General features: G+C 42.2%; 1 protein-coding gene across 1 annotated transcript; it reads left to right on the forward strand.

The window, feature by feature from the left end:
• Positions 1-2,669: 2,669 nt before the first annotated feature.
• On the forward strand, positions 2,670-3,364 carry LOC132785061 (V-type proton ATPase subunit F). The gene is made up of 4 exons (XM_060791036.1): positions 2,670-2,796; positions 2,849-2,930; positions 2,989-3,194; positions 3,265-3,364. Exons 1-4 carry the CDS (start codon positions 2,743-2,745, stop codon positions 3,295-3,297), a joined length of 375 nt encoding a protein of 124 aa, XP_060647019.1. The 5' UTR covers positions 2,670-2,742; the 3' UTR covers positions 3,298-3,364.
• The last annotated feature ends 16,419 nt before the right edge of the window (positions 3,365-19,783 follow it).

Here is a 19,783-nt window from a genome sequence, read left to right on the forward strand (position 1 = left end):
GCAAGTGAATGGCAGGCATCTCTATGAAGATGGCTGTCTCTGTTGCTGTTGTTGCTGCTGCTGCTGTTGTTGTTGGTTGCTGCTGATGATGATGTTGTTGTCGCTAATGTCGCATCGTTGTTATGTATTCTCTACTCGATACCTGCATTTGACATTTCGCTCATTGCTTTCTTGCCAGTGCTGTTGATATTTTTGCACGCCTGTTTAGCTTTCAATAAAAATCGTTGAATAATCGGCAGCAGCAGCAGCAGAAACGGCAACAGCAGCGCAGCAAGAGCAGCATTCAAAGGTTCAATGTGTGTGAAAGAAGAAAGCGTGTTGCGAATTTTGTGCGACTTGATTTGCGTGATGTGCATACGGTGAAGACTGCGATGCCTGACAAAAACAGTTGCTCGTACTTGTATTATATAACATGGCAAATGTTATGGTATTTCAAGCACTATATAAATAACAAGCGTGTGTGTCTTAAAACTATAATAATAAAAAGGAAAGGGCGAAAGGCACAAACGAGCGGGATTAGGTGGTAAATGTGTAAATGGGGTGAACGGAGTCATTAGTGGGTGTATTATACGCGAATCACAAGGTATGCGCTGCATTACTTATGCGTGAGTGTCTTCAAATTAACGGAGCAATTTTCTAAAATTGAATGGAATTTTGTATTGGTGAAAATACTGTTTGTGTTTCCAATTGTAATTTTAAAATGCACAAAGTAATCTTTAGAAACATTTAAGGCGGAGCAACAATCTGACACTTCTATTTTCTAAATCGAAAAAAACGTTGACAAAAAGAGAAAACCAGCAGTTACCCCCAACCGTCTATAACATACTGTCCTCTTTTCCCGCAAGCGACGAGTACTACAATTTTCAACAATTTCGAGAGCTTGACCCAAAGCATTTAGTGCTTAACAGGAAAATAGGCAAAACGTGCCGCGCATAAGTGAAAATTTCTAGGCAGCACCATATTAGATGTCACCCTGGCCATATTTAAAAAACCAAAAGCCAGCAAAGTCACAGATTGTTGTTGTTGATATTGTTTGTTGTTTTCTGTTTTTTTTTAGCTTAGCTTAGCTTTTAGCTAGCGTCGTTGCCAGTTAATAAACTAAAACCGGTAACATAAAATGCCGCTGGCTCTTCGAGCAGCGCATGGCTAGTTAGCTGGAAGACTGGATGGCTCCGGCAAATAGCACTTGCAACAGCCAACGTTTGTTTGAATAACAGGAAAAAAAAGGTCAGACATCCAGAGATGACTTCAATGGTATTTGATTGGGTTTAAGTTGAAGCTACTATTCAATTCGCAATGGCGCCGGCAATTTGCGACAATTTGTGCGTTGCAAACATACGTTACTCTGCATAGGAGACTTCATTTTGATTTTTTATTTCTTTGTGGCGAAGTCAAGAGTTCAATGCACTTAGGGCACTGCATTAACTGTTATGTGTAGCTGTTTTCAGTCGCCATCAGCTGCCAATTAACTGTAAATGTCACGGGCTCACTTCAAGACATTAATCATAATTAGTTATGCCACACGACAGCAGCAGCCACGAACAACAGCAACAACAACAACAACAAGAGCAACAACAGCAGGAACAACATCAACAACCACAGCAACACCAAAGTGGTCATTGATATGTAAACAATTAGAGTTGATTTGAAAAGGCGATTCGAGTTCAAATATGAGCTCAAGTCGAGTCGAGTCGAGTCGAGTTTAAGTGGCAACATGGCAATGCGCTATTGTTGAAAGTTTGTACAACAATTAGCAAAATGTAGCGCAAAGGTTTTTAGGGCTTGTTGTGTGCGGTTGTTTGTTGCTGTTATGCATCTACGTAACGTAAATGAGTTAACAACAACAACAGCGACAACATCACGAAATGGAAAGCAATAATGGTGCACATAACTAGCTTTAGATTTGAAACGATTCACTTTACTACAGACAATTCGGGCACCGCTGCGTATGCGTAATATGTGCCTTTGGGTGGTTTTGTTTGTATGGGAGAATGTGCGTGTGTGCGTTGTATTGTGTTGCGTTGTGTTTAACCCTTTCGAGAAGTTATCTAATCCAATTAGGAGCTGTCGCAGCATTAAAGTTTCCGAGCGCAACATTGCGTAAATTGTTCAATGGGCGTGGCATAAGGCAACAGCAAATATTTTGGCACACAAATTGTTGTTGCTGCCGCTGACGCTGTTGCTGCTGCTGCTGCTCTCGATTAAGTTTGGAGCGCCAACTGACAAAATTCGTTATAAAATTGCAATGCAATGGACGTTGGCAGCAAACATTTTAAACAATTATAAAACTTGTTTTACGCTTCACAAAACTATACAAAAAATTAAACAAAAAGAAAAACTGCAGCAACTGCAACGCAATGGCAACAGCAAAGTGCAACAAACAATTTGCCATCAAATGCGCCGCAGCTGTCAAGTGCAGCTACATCCCCTCGACGCTCTTTTTTTGAATCTGATTTTCGATATGTGAGTTTTTCGGAGAATGAACTGATTCGTGTTTAACGGAAAACATTTCACAAATCATTGCTGACTAGTTGCTTGCAATTTTACAGAATTTCTGTTAAATCAAATTCACATGAATCAATTGACAATGCAGTTGACAATGTTATCAATTGAAATCTGATTAAGCACTGAAGGTGTATCTAATTCCTAAAATCATCAACTTGCCTTTGTGTTTATTTTAATAAGCATATCTTTCAATTGTTATTCATTTTACTGTCGAATAGAAGTGTTTCAACAAATAAAATGTCACATCAATCTATAGAAGATGGAAAACTGATGGCAGTTATAGGCGATGAGGTTAAACTGCATTTTGGGTTATAAGCTTTAATTTACCTTTTTTGTTTTGTAGGATACTTGTGTCGGATTTTTGCTTGGCGGCATTGGGGAAATTAATGAGCAGCGCCAATCCAACTTTATGGTTGTAGAGAAAGGTAAGTGTCGAAAGTTGATAACTATAATTTGTATTTATTTAGTTCATTATTTTGGCAGATACAACTAAAGCCGAAATTGACCAGTGCTTTAAGCGTTTTGTAGCACGCGAAGATATTGCAATCATAATGATCAATCAGATATACGCAGACATGATACGCACAACTCTCGATAAGCATTTGCTGCCTGTGCCCACAGTGCTGGAAATACCTTCAAAGCAGCATGCATACGACTCCAGCAAGGATTCCATTCTAAAGCGTGCTCAAGTAAGTAAAACAAACGAAATGGATTCCATTATATTTCTGTTAATTTAAGCACCAAAAAAACACTACCTAGGGCATTTTGAAGCCAGCTGGGCGACGTCGTTAGCTCAATGGGTTCTCAGCAATCTTTAACATTACTTATATGCGTTTTAAAATAAAATTTGCATAGCTTATGTCGACAGCTTTGAAATGCTTTTGACATTGTTACCAACTTGATGGCACAATTGATTTGAAAAGTTTCGCAAAATAGAAAAGAACAGAACAGAGCAACAATACAAAAAAATAGCAGGCACCACAAATATTCATACAACTTTTCAAGTTTGCGTTTTAAGGAAATTGCTGCAAAAAAGTAAAAGAAGGGTACAAAACATAAGCCACGAAAACAAAAATCTGTGGAAAAGTAGCGTTGCACGTTGAGCGTTGAACGTTGCACAGGCAACACAGCCGCAACAACAGCACCACCAATAACAAAAGTAACAACAAAGTGAGCGAAAACGATACAAATAAGCGCTGAAAATGCCAATACATGGCAAAATGCAAGTCGAAAACAAAAGCACGAGCAGAAGAACGCAACAAGATACAACAACAAAAAAGTTACAGAAAACTCTTGAAAAGAGAGCGCACATTGATACAATTTACGCTGCAGGGCTTGAGACACTACCTTACAGAGTTTGAGGCATGCGGCATGAGGCATTAGGCGCTTAGCGCAACAAAAGCATGCGAAAACAATATTTGCGCAAAGTATTTTACAGCAAACTTTTCGCGCCAAGAAGTTAACAAAAAGGCATTCAAAAAGTTGGGACAAGTTCGCCTTTTAGAATGCCTAGCTTCAGCAGTAGCAGTAGCTGTAGCTGCAGCTGTAACTGGATCTGTGGGCGTGGCTCGTTGATGGTGCCGCCCGAAAGTAGACAACGCCATTACGCGTTCGATGCGAGTCGATGCCTGCAAGTATGCAACGATAAATCGCACTGTAAATAATTGCACATTCGCCCGCTGCTGAAGCTTCCCTATTGAAATTTAATGAGCCATGCAATTTGAGAGCATCGAATTGGCTGGCTGTCAAAAACCAGCACAGCAGGTACAAATTCTGACAACAAAATGGCGTGCAACGTTTTTGGGGAGAGCCTAATTAACCGCGGGCATGACACAGTCGTTGCGCCGAATTTTAAAGCGGTGCACGATGCGTATACGTAATCGCATTTCGTTTGATCTGCCAAATGCATTCGACAACTCAACTGTAAACGCCACACCAATGCCACAGCGAACCTAACCAACATGTGAACAGATACAAAGTGTGTTCCATAAGGGATCGGCAGCTACAAGGTAAGGCTTCAACCTACGAGTACTCGTAAGTACGATGCAGTTACGAATTACCCTCGATTTTTAATTGGGTATAGTTCATTAGTGTAGTATGATTTCGTTATATTGAAGTTTGTTTCAATTGTATCTTGTAAACCAATAACGTGAATAAAAAGTAAAACGCAACTTATTAAACTTTTAAAAAGAAATGATATTATTGCCTGATATTTATTAGTCGAAGCTGTCGGGTTTTCTTTGCTGTAAACATTTGATTTGGTGCTGAGACATTTTTAATTAAAAAACAAGAACAACTCGCTACGCAATGTAATGTTGTAGCCATATACAATTCTTGAAATAGCATCAATTGGCTGCCTCAGACGGAGAGAGAAGGGCGCTTTAAAGTCTTTCTGTTTTTGTGTTTTTATTTTTTTTTTTAGTTGAAGGATAAAAGGAGGATGTTGCAGAACTTTTGACATACGACGACAAGGCTGAAGAGAATGGTAAATGGTGGATGGAAAGAAGGAAAACTAAATAAATAAGTGAATGACAAAAGTCGAGCCAGTAGCTTTGGGTGCAGCAGCACAACTTTTGCACGAACGGGAGTCTAGAAAATAAATAAATAAAATTATTCAAAAAGTAGTTTTGGATTCTCATGACAGCGCTTAAAAAAACAAACAGCTGAATGCAATTTCAAAATGAGAGAATGAAATGTGATAATAAAAGAAACGCTGGCGATAACAAGACACTGTGAAACAGAGACTACAAAGACGTTCAAAATGCTCATTGCCTCTTAGACCAATGTAAATGAGATGCACAGCCTTTAAAGGATCTGAAAACAGCTTGTCAGAGTAGTATCAAGTGCTAATTGAAACTGACAACTGGAAGCGGAGCACAAAAGACAATGCCAACCGCATTTTTGGTATTCCGATTTCAATTACAATTTTAATGAACATGGAACTTGGTTTATAATACGGGTATTTTCATCAAATCATTCTTCTTAAATTGACCAAAAAACTGTTTGCAATACAGTACAACATGGAATGCAAATTAACAAATGAAATTGCTGCAAGGAAAATTAATAGGCAGATGGGAGCGCATTCGTACAATGAGAAGACAAGAGAAAGCAACGCTGGGAAAATTATTGGATTTGGGCGTTGGTAGCATCAGCATCAATCGGTTGCACAGACAGCACAAAAGACGCCCACAAATACATACACATAAAGACACACACACACACACACAGACAGACAATTGAAGGCACTTGACACTGTGGCAGAACGACCTGCAGGACTGAATGTGCTCGAAAACAAAGTTAATTAAATGATCTGATCTCCATTATTCCCAAGTGCTAATCTCAATTACAAAATTGAAATGAGCAAAGACACACGAGCAGTTCGCTGGACACACACACCCACCCTCTCACATACACAGACAAACCGACACTTACACACACATATATGTACGTGCTATGGGGATTTTCAACCTTGCCTCCTCCGCACATTGACAAACAGACAAATGTGCGAAACTTGGCCAAAATGTAACTCGAATGTCAAAGAAAACAAGGCAAGGAAAGGAAAGTGAAATGAACTCAGTAGATTGAAGTGCAGCAGAGGAGAGGAAAAGAGAGGAAGAGTCTCGTAAGTCGGAGTATGGCGAGTTTAGTGTTCAGCTTTACATATTCTCAACTGCTCTCGTTTGGCTTGTGGACGGTGGGGGTGGGGCTGCAATGCAATCGGCACAGCACAAAGCGTTTCATTAACAATTGCAAATTGGTATCAATTCATGACAGACATTCAAATGTTTCTCTCTACGTTCGTGTGTAGCATTGCAGAACACACATCCTCACGCACATATTCACACAAATCTGTGTGTGTGAGCATATGCGTATGAACACAGTTGAACTTAATTCTCCGAATCACTGAGCTAAACAAAATCATTGAAACTGCCATTGCCTGAGCACTGAGCATTAAGCACATCGAGTGATAGAAACGCCATCCAGAATGATGATAATATTGGTGTGAGGTATCAATATGAGAATATTGAGCACTTTGTGCTGGCGAGACTTCTATAGTGGCTGTTATATACATACGAACGTCTATATGTATATATTAGACTGACCCAGACATACAAATTGTGCGTTTAATTAGCTTAAACAGCGGCAGAAGTAATGGACTACATACTATTTGCACAGGAAGAGAGAAAGCTCAGCATGTAGACAGGTAGAAATGACTTCATTGCATTTGGCCAGGCCAAGAGGTGTAGAGCATCTCGAGCATCTGCATCTAATTAATTAGTTTGAATTTAAATTAAGTCGATTTCATCAATGAGTGCGTCGACAAGAATGTGTATGTCCCTTACCGTCGAAGCACTTGATTGGAGGCGTGTCTGTTGCTGTTTGCTTAGCTGTTGCATGTCGAAGGCGGCCATCACTTTACCTAATTTGTATTCAAAACACACACACACACACAGACAGAAATTGACTCTGCTGTGCCATTACAGATACAGATACAGTTACAGTTACATTTGATTGAATGCGCCCCGCTATGGCAGCCCAACCCAACTTAGTGTCCTTTACATCGCAGTCACAGATTAGACATTCGAGCTGATTTTAACTGTGTGACGCTTGCTTGGGGTTTCCTAATTAATTGGCATTAAGCGAGGCGATGTTTCGATTAGATTAGAAATCGAATACGCTCAGCACAAGCGAACGAGAACGAGTACAAGTTTATTGCATCGACCACATTGTTTTATTCGATGTCATTATTTTTTATCGCAATTCGTTTCTAAGCTACTTTAGCTGCACTGTGTGAATTTAGCATAAGTACTGGAGTGAAATTTGCTGCTACCTTTGATGTACTGATTCTCAGCATTCCATATACATACGTATATTTTGTGGCGCAACCGGAAACCACACTCAAGCGCTCTACTAATTTGGCGAGCACAACAGTTAGACAACTGGCAACAATTCCTTTGTTGTGCCTGCAACCACAGTGGTAATGCAATGGTCTACTTCATATGCATAACAATTGGCAGAGGCTTTGTGTATTGTGATACTCCGAAGCATAAAAAAATAGAGTAAATAAAATGTAATAAAATAAATGGCTGATGTACAATTGAAATGCTAAAAATGCTATAAAAAAATGTATATAAAAATTTCATTGTTAATGTACATACTCGTATATATAGAAATAGATACAAATATATACAAATAACAATTGCAAATATTTAGTCAAATGAAAAAGGAAACTCTTTAGCTTCAGGCACCGCAAAAATGTTTCAAGTCGCTGGCAAAAAATGAATGCATGAAAATGCCTGTGGAAAAAGTACCACAACCATACACACACATAGTGAAAGAGAAATAAAGTTACACTTTCATACACACACACACCTACATATGTACAATAATAAAATGGCGGCTGACTTGGGAGGCCGCCGACGCCATCATTTTTGGGGTAATGCAAAATTACGTTATAACGGCATAAATTTAAATAAATGCCGGTCTCGGGATTTTTATGCATTTTTACCGCGTAACAAATACTTGTGCTGGCCCGCGCTATCGCTCTAATGCGCCTTTGTGCTGGCTGCCACGCCCGCGCACCCACACACATACACTCACACAGCCCTTTAAGCTGCTCCATGGCTGCTGCTTCTGCTGCTGCTGCATTTGGCTAGTGAAATTTCCTTCCGTTTTCATTGGCGCTCCCGACTAGAGGTAACCTAGTCACATTGTAAGGGGTGTGGAAGTGGAATCCGGGAGGGTGCAAAGAATCGCTGCCTGTTATTTGTATGCCCCTAAAATTATGCAAAGTAATCCTGTCTGCTATTCTGGACGCTCATTCCGCGCCGATATTTGCAATTGTTAAGGTAATAAGCGGTTTTAAGTGCGAACTGCACCTGTCTGATCCCTTCTCCTTCTATTCTCTTCTTCGTCGGCCGCTTCTGTTGTATAAGCAAATATTTGGGTACGTTACGCGACAGGTTTCGACTGTAGCAGTGCAGCAGAGCAGCAGCAGCAGCTTGGCCAATTAAATGGCTAGCCTTAAGCGAAGCTCTGGCTGCTCGTCGTCGCTTACTCGTTTTAGTCTCAGTCCCAATTCGAGTCCCAGCTGCAGTATTTCCTTACTCTGTATCTGTAAGCACTGACCGCCTCGCCCCCATCTTCTGCGCCTCTGATCCAGCTCATGCCTCCGTTGTACCGGATGTGGCTGCGCCATGGTTTTCGGTTTACGTAGTAAATTAACTTCCGTTTTATTTGTAAGATTTTCTTTCGCTCTGCTCGTCGTTCGTTTGCCTTTTTTTGCTGTCGATCCTTTGCCCTGCGCCCTGCCTTTCGCCCTAGTCGGTGTGCTTTTGTTACTTTATTTTATTTTGTGTGTGTGTGTGTTTTTTTTTCTTTTTGGTTGTGGAAGCTACGGGTTTGGCTGCTTGGCTGCTGCTTTTGTATATTTTTAAGCGCTTTTTCATTCAATTTGCGAAATTGAAGTGGGAATTGAGAAATAAATTCCGTTTCGTGTGTTTCGTCTAGCACTCCGAATCTGATACCCCCAGATCCAAGTCTCGGCTGCAGCACACTGGCACTTTGCGTGTTTGCACACGAGTGCAACGGATGTGGCCTGGGTTGGACTGGCTTGGCCAAGGCCTGGTGGCTTGATTCACATTCAGATTCAGATTCAGACTCGACTCAACTCGACTGGGCGGAATTAGGTGAAATGCAAACGTTTTACTTAATGAAATAATTGAGGCATCTGAAGGTCGGCAATGGCCGACAGCATTGTCCGGAAATGGGAGCATTTAAATGCTGCATAAAGCGCATTTCCGTTTGCTGTCCGTCCTGCTTTCCTCTTTTGCGCTTTGCTCGTATCTTCCAATCTATGCTCCACTTTTCTAAATCGCTCTTGAAATGTCCGCGCAGAAAGATAAATAGTTGCGGCTGCAGCGAATGCAATCCGTATGCAAATATCTATCTGACATTTATGCAAACCCAAAATAGAGTGAAAAGAAAAGGCACAGCGATATTTTGATATCGCTTAGTACTTTCAGCTCGCATGCACATAAGTCTAAGTGCACCAATTGTCCAGTTGTCAATTGCCAGTTACCAGCTACTGAGCCATGAGCTCATCTGGTCACTTATTTAATCGGTCATTCGTGTATTCATATAAGTAGCAACAGCTGCTGCCTGGGTAACCTGGCTGCTTATCACAAGTACACTGACTTGGTTCTATTTCATCATTGGCCTTTTTTTCTGCACCTGAGAGACGAGCAGAGAGACAGAGAGAATAGCCCCCGGACTCCTCAAGCGTTTTCAATTTGTATTAAAAGCTTTTTGAAGGATGAGGTATGAGGAATGGTGAGGGTTCAACTTAACATATGCATTAAGACGTACTCTGTCCATGCCAAAGGAATAAAAAGAAATCTGTTCCCACACCTCCTCACTTTATCTCTCTATTTCTCTCTGTCTCTCTCTCTCTCTATCGCTCTTTCTCTTTCGCACTCGGCGTGCTGCTCTCAATGTTGTCGTCCAATTTGGGTTGATAATTTCACGGTTTGTTGACAACTCAGGTGGACAAAACATTGTGTGTCTGCTGCTTCCACCGGCTGACCCCGACATTGGTACGACTTGTTCATAGCAATGCGAGTAATGCTTTTGAGTGCCCTTCGTCCCCCCTCATCCACGCTATACAGAAGCCATTGTCATGACATTTACATGCACTACTGACTGCCATTAAGCACTAAGTCCCAGCCATGCAACCATACCAAAGCCATCTGTGCAAGTGAGTCACAAAGCAACTACTACTTCTACTATTAGGGAAGACTTTACTTTGATTCAAGGATTCGAATTTTTGCCTCAAATGATTGCCTCGTCAATTGGTTTATGGCTCAGTGTGCTGGTAAATGTATTTTGGGCTCACTATCGAGTATTCAGTGGCTTGCTATGAATAGCTCTTAACTTAACAGACCCTGCAGAAAATCGAGCAATACAAAAAGAAAGAAAATGTAGAGCAAATCGTATGGGGAAAACATCATTTGATCTATAACAATGGATGTCAGGAAGTGCCTAAGTAGGATTACCAGTTCACTACGTCTCCGAGACATCTTGCAGTGCTCGATTACGCCATAAAAAATGCCAGTAAATCAAGTGGCCAGAAATGTTTATACACTTTCCCTTACCAATCGACAGGCCGGAGTCGAGAGTCGACAATCGGCAATCGGTAGTAGCCAATCGCCAGAATGTCGGTTACGTTTTTTGCTGCCCGTTCGCGATATCTCATTACAAGAGCAACATTTTTATTTAAACCGATTGAGTGATTTATTGTAATTTATTTCATTTAAATCGTTTGTCTGACACAAACGCTGTGCGGCCCAATAAAAAACGGCAACCCACACAGAGTCAACCGAGCCACCAACAGCCAAAACAGACGAGAGCCGAGCCGAGAGATGAAAAAAGCGTGAAATTTACAATACATTTTACAGCTGGCGGTGGAGCACGCACCGCTGCCCAGGATCAGCGAGGTACGAGGGACCAACACACGGCCCAGTCAGGACCAACGCTCGTTGTATGTATTTAAATGTTGGAAAGCACAAAAAAAACCATCCAGAATATCTACGTCGCTGCTGACGGGCCGATGATCTGTCGTTGGGCGACACTTCAGCTGCTGCCACTGTGATTCTCTACCCTGTATTGAGTTTCCCCAAATGGGTTTAGTGCTCGTTGGCCACTGTAAAAGCTACAGATAAGTTGATGGTCCACAGATAGGGTGAGTTTTCGTCGAGTTACTGTGATGCCCTCAGTTGATTTCGACTCTGTTTTGTTGAACATTTTTGCGTGCGCAGTTCAGTTGCTTTCGCTTGTATTGACTTCATTTTAAATTGGCGGTTAAATCTGTTTGAAATTGTCACGCAATCACACACCAACAGACACACACACATACATACATCATTCGAAGCCAGACATCAACACACACAAACAGACGCAAGTGACGGCCATCAGGCAGAGTGCTTGTGCCTGGAAGCTCGGTCGGCTGCTGTTTTTAGTGTTTTACTTTTGCGTTCTTTTTGTATTGCATACTTTCGTGCGCTCTCTCGACAGCGACGTCAACCACGACTGCGACTGCGACTGAGCCAGCGACAGTGACTGTGACGGCAACAACGACAACAGAAACGGCAGAGACGACGACGCCAGCAGCCGCACTCGGCGCAATCAACGCAACGAGGCATTAATTTGTTGTACACTGTGTGACATAATTGGGTGACAGTGCGGCAAAAAACAAGTTGTGGGCCAGTGTATTTGCTGAGTGCCAGTGCCAGTGCCTTTTTCTTCTCCTCCATCCTCCTTTTCTCCCCCTCTCTGCCAACACCTGGCCTCAGTCACATTGCTCGTTTTTTGGTGCGGCATTCAAGTTTATTAGCCTATGAAAAATTTGTTAGGTGTGCGCTTTTCTCTTAGCATTGCATTCAAATTTTTAATTAATGCAGTCACACCTCGTCATTCCCACTCCCCATCCCATCTCGCCAGGCGCGAGCTTTCTCGTTACTGCTTTATGGATAGTTGCTTGGGGCCGAGTAAAAATTGATTTTGACAACGCAGAGCTGCAGTTTAGAGCGACTGCAACTGTCTGTCATTCAAAGTACTATTTGCATACGTCAGTTAGTCAGGTAGACTTAGTGTACAACCAAATGCAAAAAAGCACAACCATTCTGACCGTGACTTCAGCTGAGGTTCTCGCTCGTGTCGAGCGGCTTTGCCTCCAGCAAAATGTTGGCAAACCGCAACAACATTCTTATGTTATGCCGCTCTGGCTGCAGCGACTGCAATTCTTGGTTCTGAGTTCTTCGTTCTTTGACCAATGGTCAGACTCAACGTTGCGGTTGTTGGGGTTTCGTTACGTTTGAGAGCAAACCAACCAAACGGGGCAAAAGACACATATTCTCCTGTGTTTCTCACCTCATTTTTTTTCTTTTTTTTTGTATTTTAATTTGCGTCTGGCTCTCTTTGCATTCAGGTGGCCGCCGGGGAAGCCTCTCTAACGGAAATGAGCACATTTCAGTTCCTGCACTTGCCAAGGTAATTAAGGTAGGAGCGAGGCAACTCTCTGTAGTCATGATTCAGATTTATTTGATTTAAAAGTGTCGTATTAAATTCTAGTGCATTTTAAATTACATCAATTGGATTTAATTTAGTAGGTTTTATTTTTTGTAAAAATATCAATAACATCAATAGAATACATAATCTCCGCCATACACTTTCCACTATACTATATAACTCGCATGCAACTTGAAACTAGCAAGTGGAGTGTTGTATTTATTTATAGTATATTCTCGTACTTATTTATTATTGGTTATTGAAATTGAAATCAGTGGGAAAAAAACCACAATAGAACTGTGAATATTATGCAATTTACACACATTAATCGGAAGTGTGTGCGCGAGTGTGTGAGTGAGTGTATGTGGGCACTTAGTGAGGAAACAATAGCCAATAAAGTGCATGAAAAACTAATTGAAAATTTTGTACAACAAAATTGAAGTACAAACAATACGAACCAAAAGTGCATATTAAAAATATGCAGTAAATCGGCCACCCAGCCACCAACGTTATAGAACCATAACAGGGACAACAACAAGAGTACCAGCGACAACGACAACAATAATAAAATATTTGCCAGTTAAGTAAACACAAAGGGAGCAGCAACACTTACAATAGTGGCAACAACATCATCAGCATGTGCAGCATCGAGAGCAACACCAGGCAACCTCACGACACGAATAAAAAATTAATAAAATGCATAACTTGGTTGCACATTTATTTACTACACGTAATAAATAAATAATTGAAATTCCATAATTATGTATGTAGGTGTAAAAAAGCAACTCAACGAAATCGGCCACGTTGAGCAACGGAAGTGGCATGCATTATATTTTAATTGTTGCCATTTTCATTGGTTCAACAACAATCGACAGATAGTTGTGTGTGTGTGTGTGTTTTTCAATCACTTATTTGTACATCATCATGACGTCAGCTAAGCAGTGCGATACAGGAAACCGGAAGTGGCGAACGCCATTTTTGCTTATCACGATGGGTTGTGCAAGTCGCACCGTGTCGCCCTTTACCCGCTTTTGTCTGGCTGTCAGTGCAAAAACCCGACACGCTGATTGTGGACACAGTCCTTATCGCTGGCAGCTGGGTTCATTCTCGTTGGAGTAATTGTTTAACCACGGACTTGTGCTTTTACAGCGTGTTATTGAAAAGTAACAACAGCAAACAGTAACAACAGATGTCCCGACAGCAGCAATAGCAACAGCAACGACATGCATTACTGAAAAACACTACATACAATCATAATGATGATAACAACAATTACAACAGCAACAACGAAAGCAACTGAAACAGTATCGAGCAGCCAGCAACATTCACTGCAACCGGGTAGTGGCCCCCGTGTCGCGTGCGCAACAATTGAAAATTCAATTAAAAGTCTTTATTAAAATAAAATGCGCTATAAACTCCCCGTGGCCACGCCCAGACGACCAGTTGCCCAGCTGTCCAGTTGCCCTTCTTTCTCTCTGTGTGTTCTGATCTCCATTCGCATGGAAGCACTTGGTGGTCGCGCCTTTTATGCCCACCTGCTGTGAATCCCCTCTATCACTTCTCCGCCCCGCTCTGTACTGCCAGCAACACGCCTCCTTGTTTGACCCTAACGCTGTGCTGTGGTTTTTTTTTCGAATCTGAACCGATGCAAAGTTAATTTGGGTTTGTTGTTGTCGCTATTGTTGTTGCCAATTTTAAATTGTTGTTATTATTGTTATTGTTGTTGCCGTTGCTGTTGATTCGGTTTGGTTTGGTTTGGTTTGTTCGTAAGTGATTTTAATTAATTTAAATTCGAATTAAAGCGGTTTGTCCGATTAAAACTCAAAAACTACAACTACAATGATCGGCACCATAATTAAAATTTAACAAAATTGCCCGTTCGCTTGCATGCAATGCAACGCAATGGCAATGCATTTATACAAATTGTGTATAATTTAAATCGTCAATAAAATGAAAAATAAATAAAGTCTGCAGGTCATTTCATTAATTGGCCTTTCCACACAAAAACAATATTCAAATAGCCAAAGTCGCCGCTAGGTAAACTCTGAATACACTTTTCAGCTTTTTACTGTGGCTTAAACGGGCTAAAAAGTTAGCCAGACAGCAACCCGAAGGCGACTCAACAATAATTGCTGGGGAAGAGTATTATTTTAAATATTTACACCATATTTAAACATATTTCCAACTCTCGCAGATTTAACTAAACTAAAATAGAAAACATGTCTATTGACTTTATGTATTGTGTGATCATGGATAATATCTCGAGTAACGCAACGAATCGCAATATCGTAGCACAGCGGGGTCTAATTTATCTTCCTCGATGCATTGCAAACTTCACGACTAACTTATTATACTCTCTGCAGGTTCAATGGATTTACACAGTGCAGCTCAAAGCTCCGGCTAAGTCGTTGTTATTGCATTCACAAGATAAATGAGGCTCCGTCGTTCCCGTTGCTGCTCCTGCTACGGCTGCTGCTATTATTGCAGTCTGGGTGGACACCAGCTTGGATCCTTCGCAGTGCAGTGCCAAGGTAAACAAACATCTCGGATTAACAGTGGACGCTGGTCAGTGGGGCAGCAGTCGAGTTAGTAGTAGGAGCCGGACACGGCCATGGACGAGGACGTGCTGTGCGCTGCTGCTACTGCTGCTGCTGTGTGTGTACACCTTGCACTTGGCCGAGCGCCCAAAGTTGTTTACACTTTTGGAGGCAGGACATAAGAGGCATGACAAAACACGAAGCAAACAAAACTAAAGCTGTAAATAGTGGACCAGTAGCCGGACTAGCAGCAGCAGCAGCAACAGCAGACCAGCCAGAAGTTAAAAAACGCACCAGCAACGAAAACTTCCCCAAAAGCTGCAGTCCTCCATTAGTAGTAGACGAGGAGAAAGGGCGCTTGACCAAACTAACTAAAGTTGACTAAAAGCAGTTTATCCAGCTTCACGAGGCAAAAGGAGCGACGCGAGGCAGCGAGCGAGCGAGCAAAGGCGTGGCACGTGGGACGTGTGGCAAGGCGAGTTGCACGTGTATTTGGCACTTGGCCATTGTTGTTACCTTTTGGCTTTGTCTCTCCATCTTTGCTCTGTGACTGAGTGACTGTGGGTACGATTGTTTGTACGTTTCTGTGTGTGGACTTAAAGACTGGCTAAGCAAAGCTTTTGTGGCAGAGAGTTAAACAAGAAAGTGGCAGCTTGGCCAGCAAAGAGGTGTCAGCCAGTCGACGTCCTATGAATGGCAGGCAAGCCAAAACAAAAGACTAGCTGGCATAATCAGCACTTCGCAGTCGCGTTTTGGCCACCGCCATTGCCATGGCAATATTGCATTTATAATTCGCCGAAACCCTTCACATAGCGCACAGCACACAGCGAACATAGCGCAAGTAAAAAGAAAATAAAACGGAACCGAGTCAAAGGATTGCAGGATTGCTGTTTTCTTGCGTAGCCATTAGACAGCTCCTGGCAGCGTTTCCGCCACCGCAACAAGACTTTAGACAAGTTTTCATGGCTGGCTGCCTGGCTGGTGAAGGCGGCCCTGATCCAACTTGTCTGAAGCAGACCAGAACTGATGCCGGGCGTTAGTCCCTTTTTTGCAAAAGCCCTGCCTGTTTTGCCAAGAGGTAATAGAAATGTTCTTTTCGTTGTTTTATGCCTATTTACGCTTCTAACAGGACATCCGGCAAACGGCAACGGCAACGACGAACGCCAAAACGGGGCAACAACTTAAGCGGCTCGACTCGAATCTTGCTACCCGGTTTGATATTTCTCACACGTTCCAATTACATACGAGTAAAACGCTTCTCCCTCGCACTCGCACACCTCTCTTAACCACCTTTACACAACACTATTTTTTTGCTTTTGCCTTGCAAAATAATAGCGTGCCAAAGAGCTACTTCATCGTTCAGCGGAAGTGATTGAAGGTGTTCCACTGTGTGAGTGCACCTCACACACACACACACACACACACACACACACACACACTCATGTGTTGGCTGAGAGTGTTGGTATTTTCGCATACAAAAGTGCCAGGCCATTGGTGAACTTTGAGTGGAGGTCGCTCGAGTCACTCGGGTCGCTTAGGCCGCATACATTATGCGAGGAACAGAGCAACGAAGAGTGGGAAGTTATAGTCATAGTCCTAGCATCAAAACTCGACCCCGGTTCGGGGCGACGTTTTGATTTCTTAGGTAGCACACACAGAATGAACGTTGTGCTGTACTAGACGACGGGCAGCCAAAGTGCTAAACTATGTTGCCCGGCTTTTGAGTGCGGTCCTGGCACCTTTTTTGCTACCTTATTCTACGCACTGCCAAGCACAGCTCATGTGTGTGTATCGGTTACGACAAACGTTTTCAATTAGCAGTTCATGAATTTTTAAACCATTAATGAAATATGCAAAAGGCATTTTAAATACTGCTAGCGTATCGTGTGCATGTGTGTGTGTGTGTGTGTGTGTGTGTGTGTGTGTGTGTGTGTGTGTGTGTGTTTGTGAGAAGAATATACAGTGTGGGACATGCGAAAAGTGAAAGTAGCAGTGCAAACGCAGCCACGTCAACCGGAAGCTCCTTCGATTGGCAACGACTTCCGCTTGACACGTTAGCTAAACAAGCTGTCGTTCTGCATTTTGCCGTTGTCGTTGTTGTCGTCGTCGTCGTCGTTCTCACTCATGTTACTGTAATTGTTGTTCTCGTTGTTGCATCGTTTGACATGCCGAAATTGCGTTGGCACATAATTAACGCTCTGGCTGCTCAGCTCAAAATGCAACTGCGACTGACAACAATTACAAATGTAATAAATGTAACGGCAAAGAGCAATTGCTGTTGCCGTTCCTGTTGACAACTTCAAAAGTCAACGAACTACATGCGAAGCAACCTAACCACACATGCACACATACACTAGCACACTCACCCACAACTGCAGAGAGACACCTACAACATACACCTGCATACATTTGCACCTCTGTGCACAGCAGTTGCCTAGTTAGAAGTTGCTCGAGTGTTGCTGTTGCTGTTGCTGCCACCGCGGCATTGCAGCAATTGGTGCATATGTGTGGCTCTCGACAAACACATATACACCTCTTTCCCTCTGAATGTGTGTGTGTCGAGTCATACAATTTCATTTACATATTTGTGCTTGTTCTTTGCACAGACGACTACAACGTCGATGTCGGCGACGACGACGACTACGACGAAGTCGACTTTTTCTTTATGTAACATTTGTGTTTGGTTTTGGTTCCTGCGGTTTGTTTTTGTAGCCTACCTCGCTTCCCCTTTACCTCCTTCTGTCTCTCTTCTACTCAGTGTGTTGTGGCTTTTCTACACACAAAACTTGCCACTACACATATACAGACACACTTACAAACAGTGCTCATTTCATTTAAATTTTAATTTTAATTGTCGAAAAATGCCATACAGAAGCATTGAGAGAACGTGGCTCAGCCAGCTCCCTATTCTCTCAGTTTTCCCGGGTTTTACTGTGCTCGCTCAGTTGCCTTTAAAAACTCGAACTCGAAGAGCAGGCCAAGCGGCAGATTTCTTTGGGTGCAAATTTAATTCAAATTAAAGCGACGCTCGGAAAGCTAACAGGCAAAACTATGCCACACTGACATGAGTCTGAAAATACCGCATTCCTTTGCCTCCAGACAACAAGATTGAACAAAGCGAAAGCAAGTTCGAGTATGTTTGCATATATATAACAGCACATATATATACGTACGAACATATGGCTTTTAAATTGGAGAATTTAATTAAATTTACTTGAAGCACTGTTGATTGCATGCTTTGATAATTCCGAAGCCAAATATTTAATATTCGCACAACAAAGTTATAATACTCAATTTCAACAAGTATATATTCATTTTATTTAAGCGGTTTATCATCGAGAATTATTACACCAGGGTAAGTTGAGAATAATTGCTTATGGACTTGCAACAATGTAAATTATATTCGGATTGATGTGTGTCTCTGACCATGTTTAACACACTAGGAGGCAGTTAGTAATTATATTTATGTTACTTGTAGCACATTAACAGCAAGAAAAGGTTGCAAGCAATAACTATAAATGAGAATAAAAAAGAAGAGACTGTTTAATAGTTTAACATCGGAGTCTTTAAACTCGCATTACAAAAGCCAAAAAAAGACCTTTTGGCCGACAGACATTGTGTGCAAAGAATAATGAATATTACATTCAAATTGTAGGAGTGCCACTTAGGCACGCGCTCACACACAGAGGAACACAGAGTGCCTGCCACATGCCTCCTGCCTCGTCTTCCGCTGTTGCGTCATATGTTAGAGGGTGTTACTTCTACATCTTCATACTTATGTTGCAAAAGTCAGGCAACTTGCATAATGCCTCTTCTAGCCATGTTTATGCCACTTTATGCAAAAATAATTGCACAATTAGTTTGAAGCTGCCAGTTGCCGGGTGTTGGCTGCCTGCTTCTTGGATTCCATATGCACTTGCGTTGCCTCATCGTTGTTGTTGTTGTTGTTGTTGTTGATGCCGTACATTGTAAAATTGGTTCAAGCGTAGCTAGCTTCGCCGCTGGCAAGGTGACGGCAAGCGGCGGCCACACATCACCTGCTCGACCTGAGCAGACGTCCCATGTGTCTCCCTCTCTCTCTTTCTCTCTCTCTGGCTCTCTTGCTAGACTCCCTTACTCTGCTCATTAGTAAGAGTTCTGAATGCTATTACAGCGTCATCTACTCGACTAATGCCACACACACACACAACCCCTCAACTCTTCAGCTCCTTGGCTCCCACTGTTTCTTTCTCATCCTCTCCCTGTTTGTACACATGTGCATAAGTGCAATGCAAACACATACACACAAATACTTACACGTACACAGTGCACCACTTACAAATACACACAGCCCACTGAGATGTGCCCCAGGCACTTTAGTTTTTGTGCCCTCATCGGGTTTTTGCCTCGCCTTCCACCTACATTGACACCCACAACAAGTACAAAAACAATGGGCGTTGCCAGTCAAGAGTGTGCGGGGTGAAGCAAAGACAATGCGCTTCAAATTGGTCAGATTAGCTAGAAAATTCGGCATAGCTTGGTGTACTTAACTCATTGCTCAGTTGCAGCCTTTTGACATTTGCAGCATTACCTGCGCATTACCAGCGAAATGCGCATCTGCGACAACTCGGAAGTTGACCAAGTTTTTGCAATTTGCAAGTCTCATGTTTTGAAGTTGGTATTTAATTAGTCAGCTT

Source organism: Drosophila nasuta, chromosome 2R (genome assembly GCF_023558535.2).
Source record: "Drosophila nasuta strain 15112-1781.00 chromosome 2R, ASM2355853v1, whole genome shotgun sequence".
Taxonomy (NCBI): domain Eukaryota; kingdom Metazoa; phylum Arthropoda; class Insecta; order Diptera; family Drosophilidae; genus Drosophila; species Drosophila nasuta.

Bases quoted from the DNA above. Each gene is read 5' to 3' on its own strand.
- LOC132785061 (XM_060791036.1), top strand. From the start codon at position 2,743: ATGTCACATCAATCTATAGAAGATGGAAAACTGATGGCAGTTATAGGC. The intron at 2,797-2,848 runs GTTAAACTGCAT...TTTGTTTTGTAG, and splicing joins TGGCAGTTATAGGCGATGAG to GATACTTGTGTCGGATTTTT. The intron at 2,931-2,988 runs GTAAGTGTCGAA...TTATTTTGGCAG, and splicing joins CTTTATGGTTGTAGAGAAAG to ATACAACTAAAGCCGAAATT.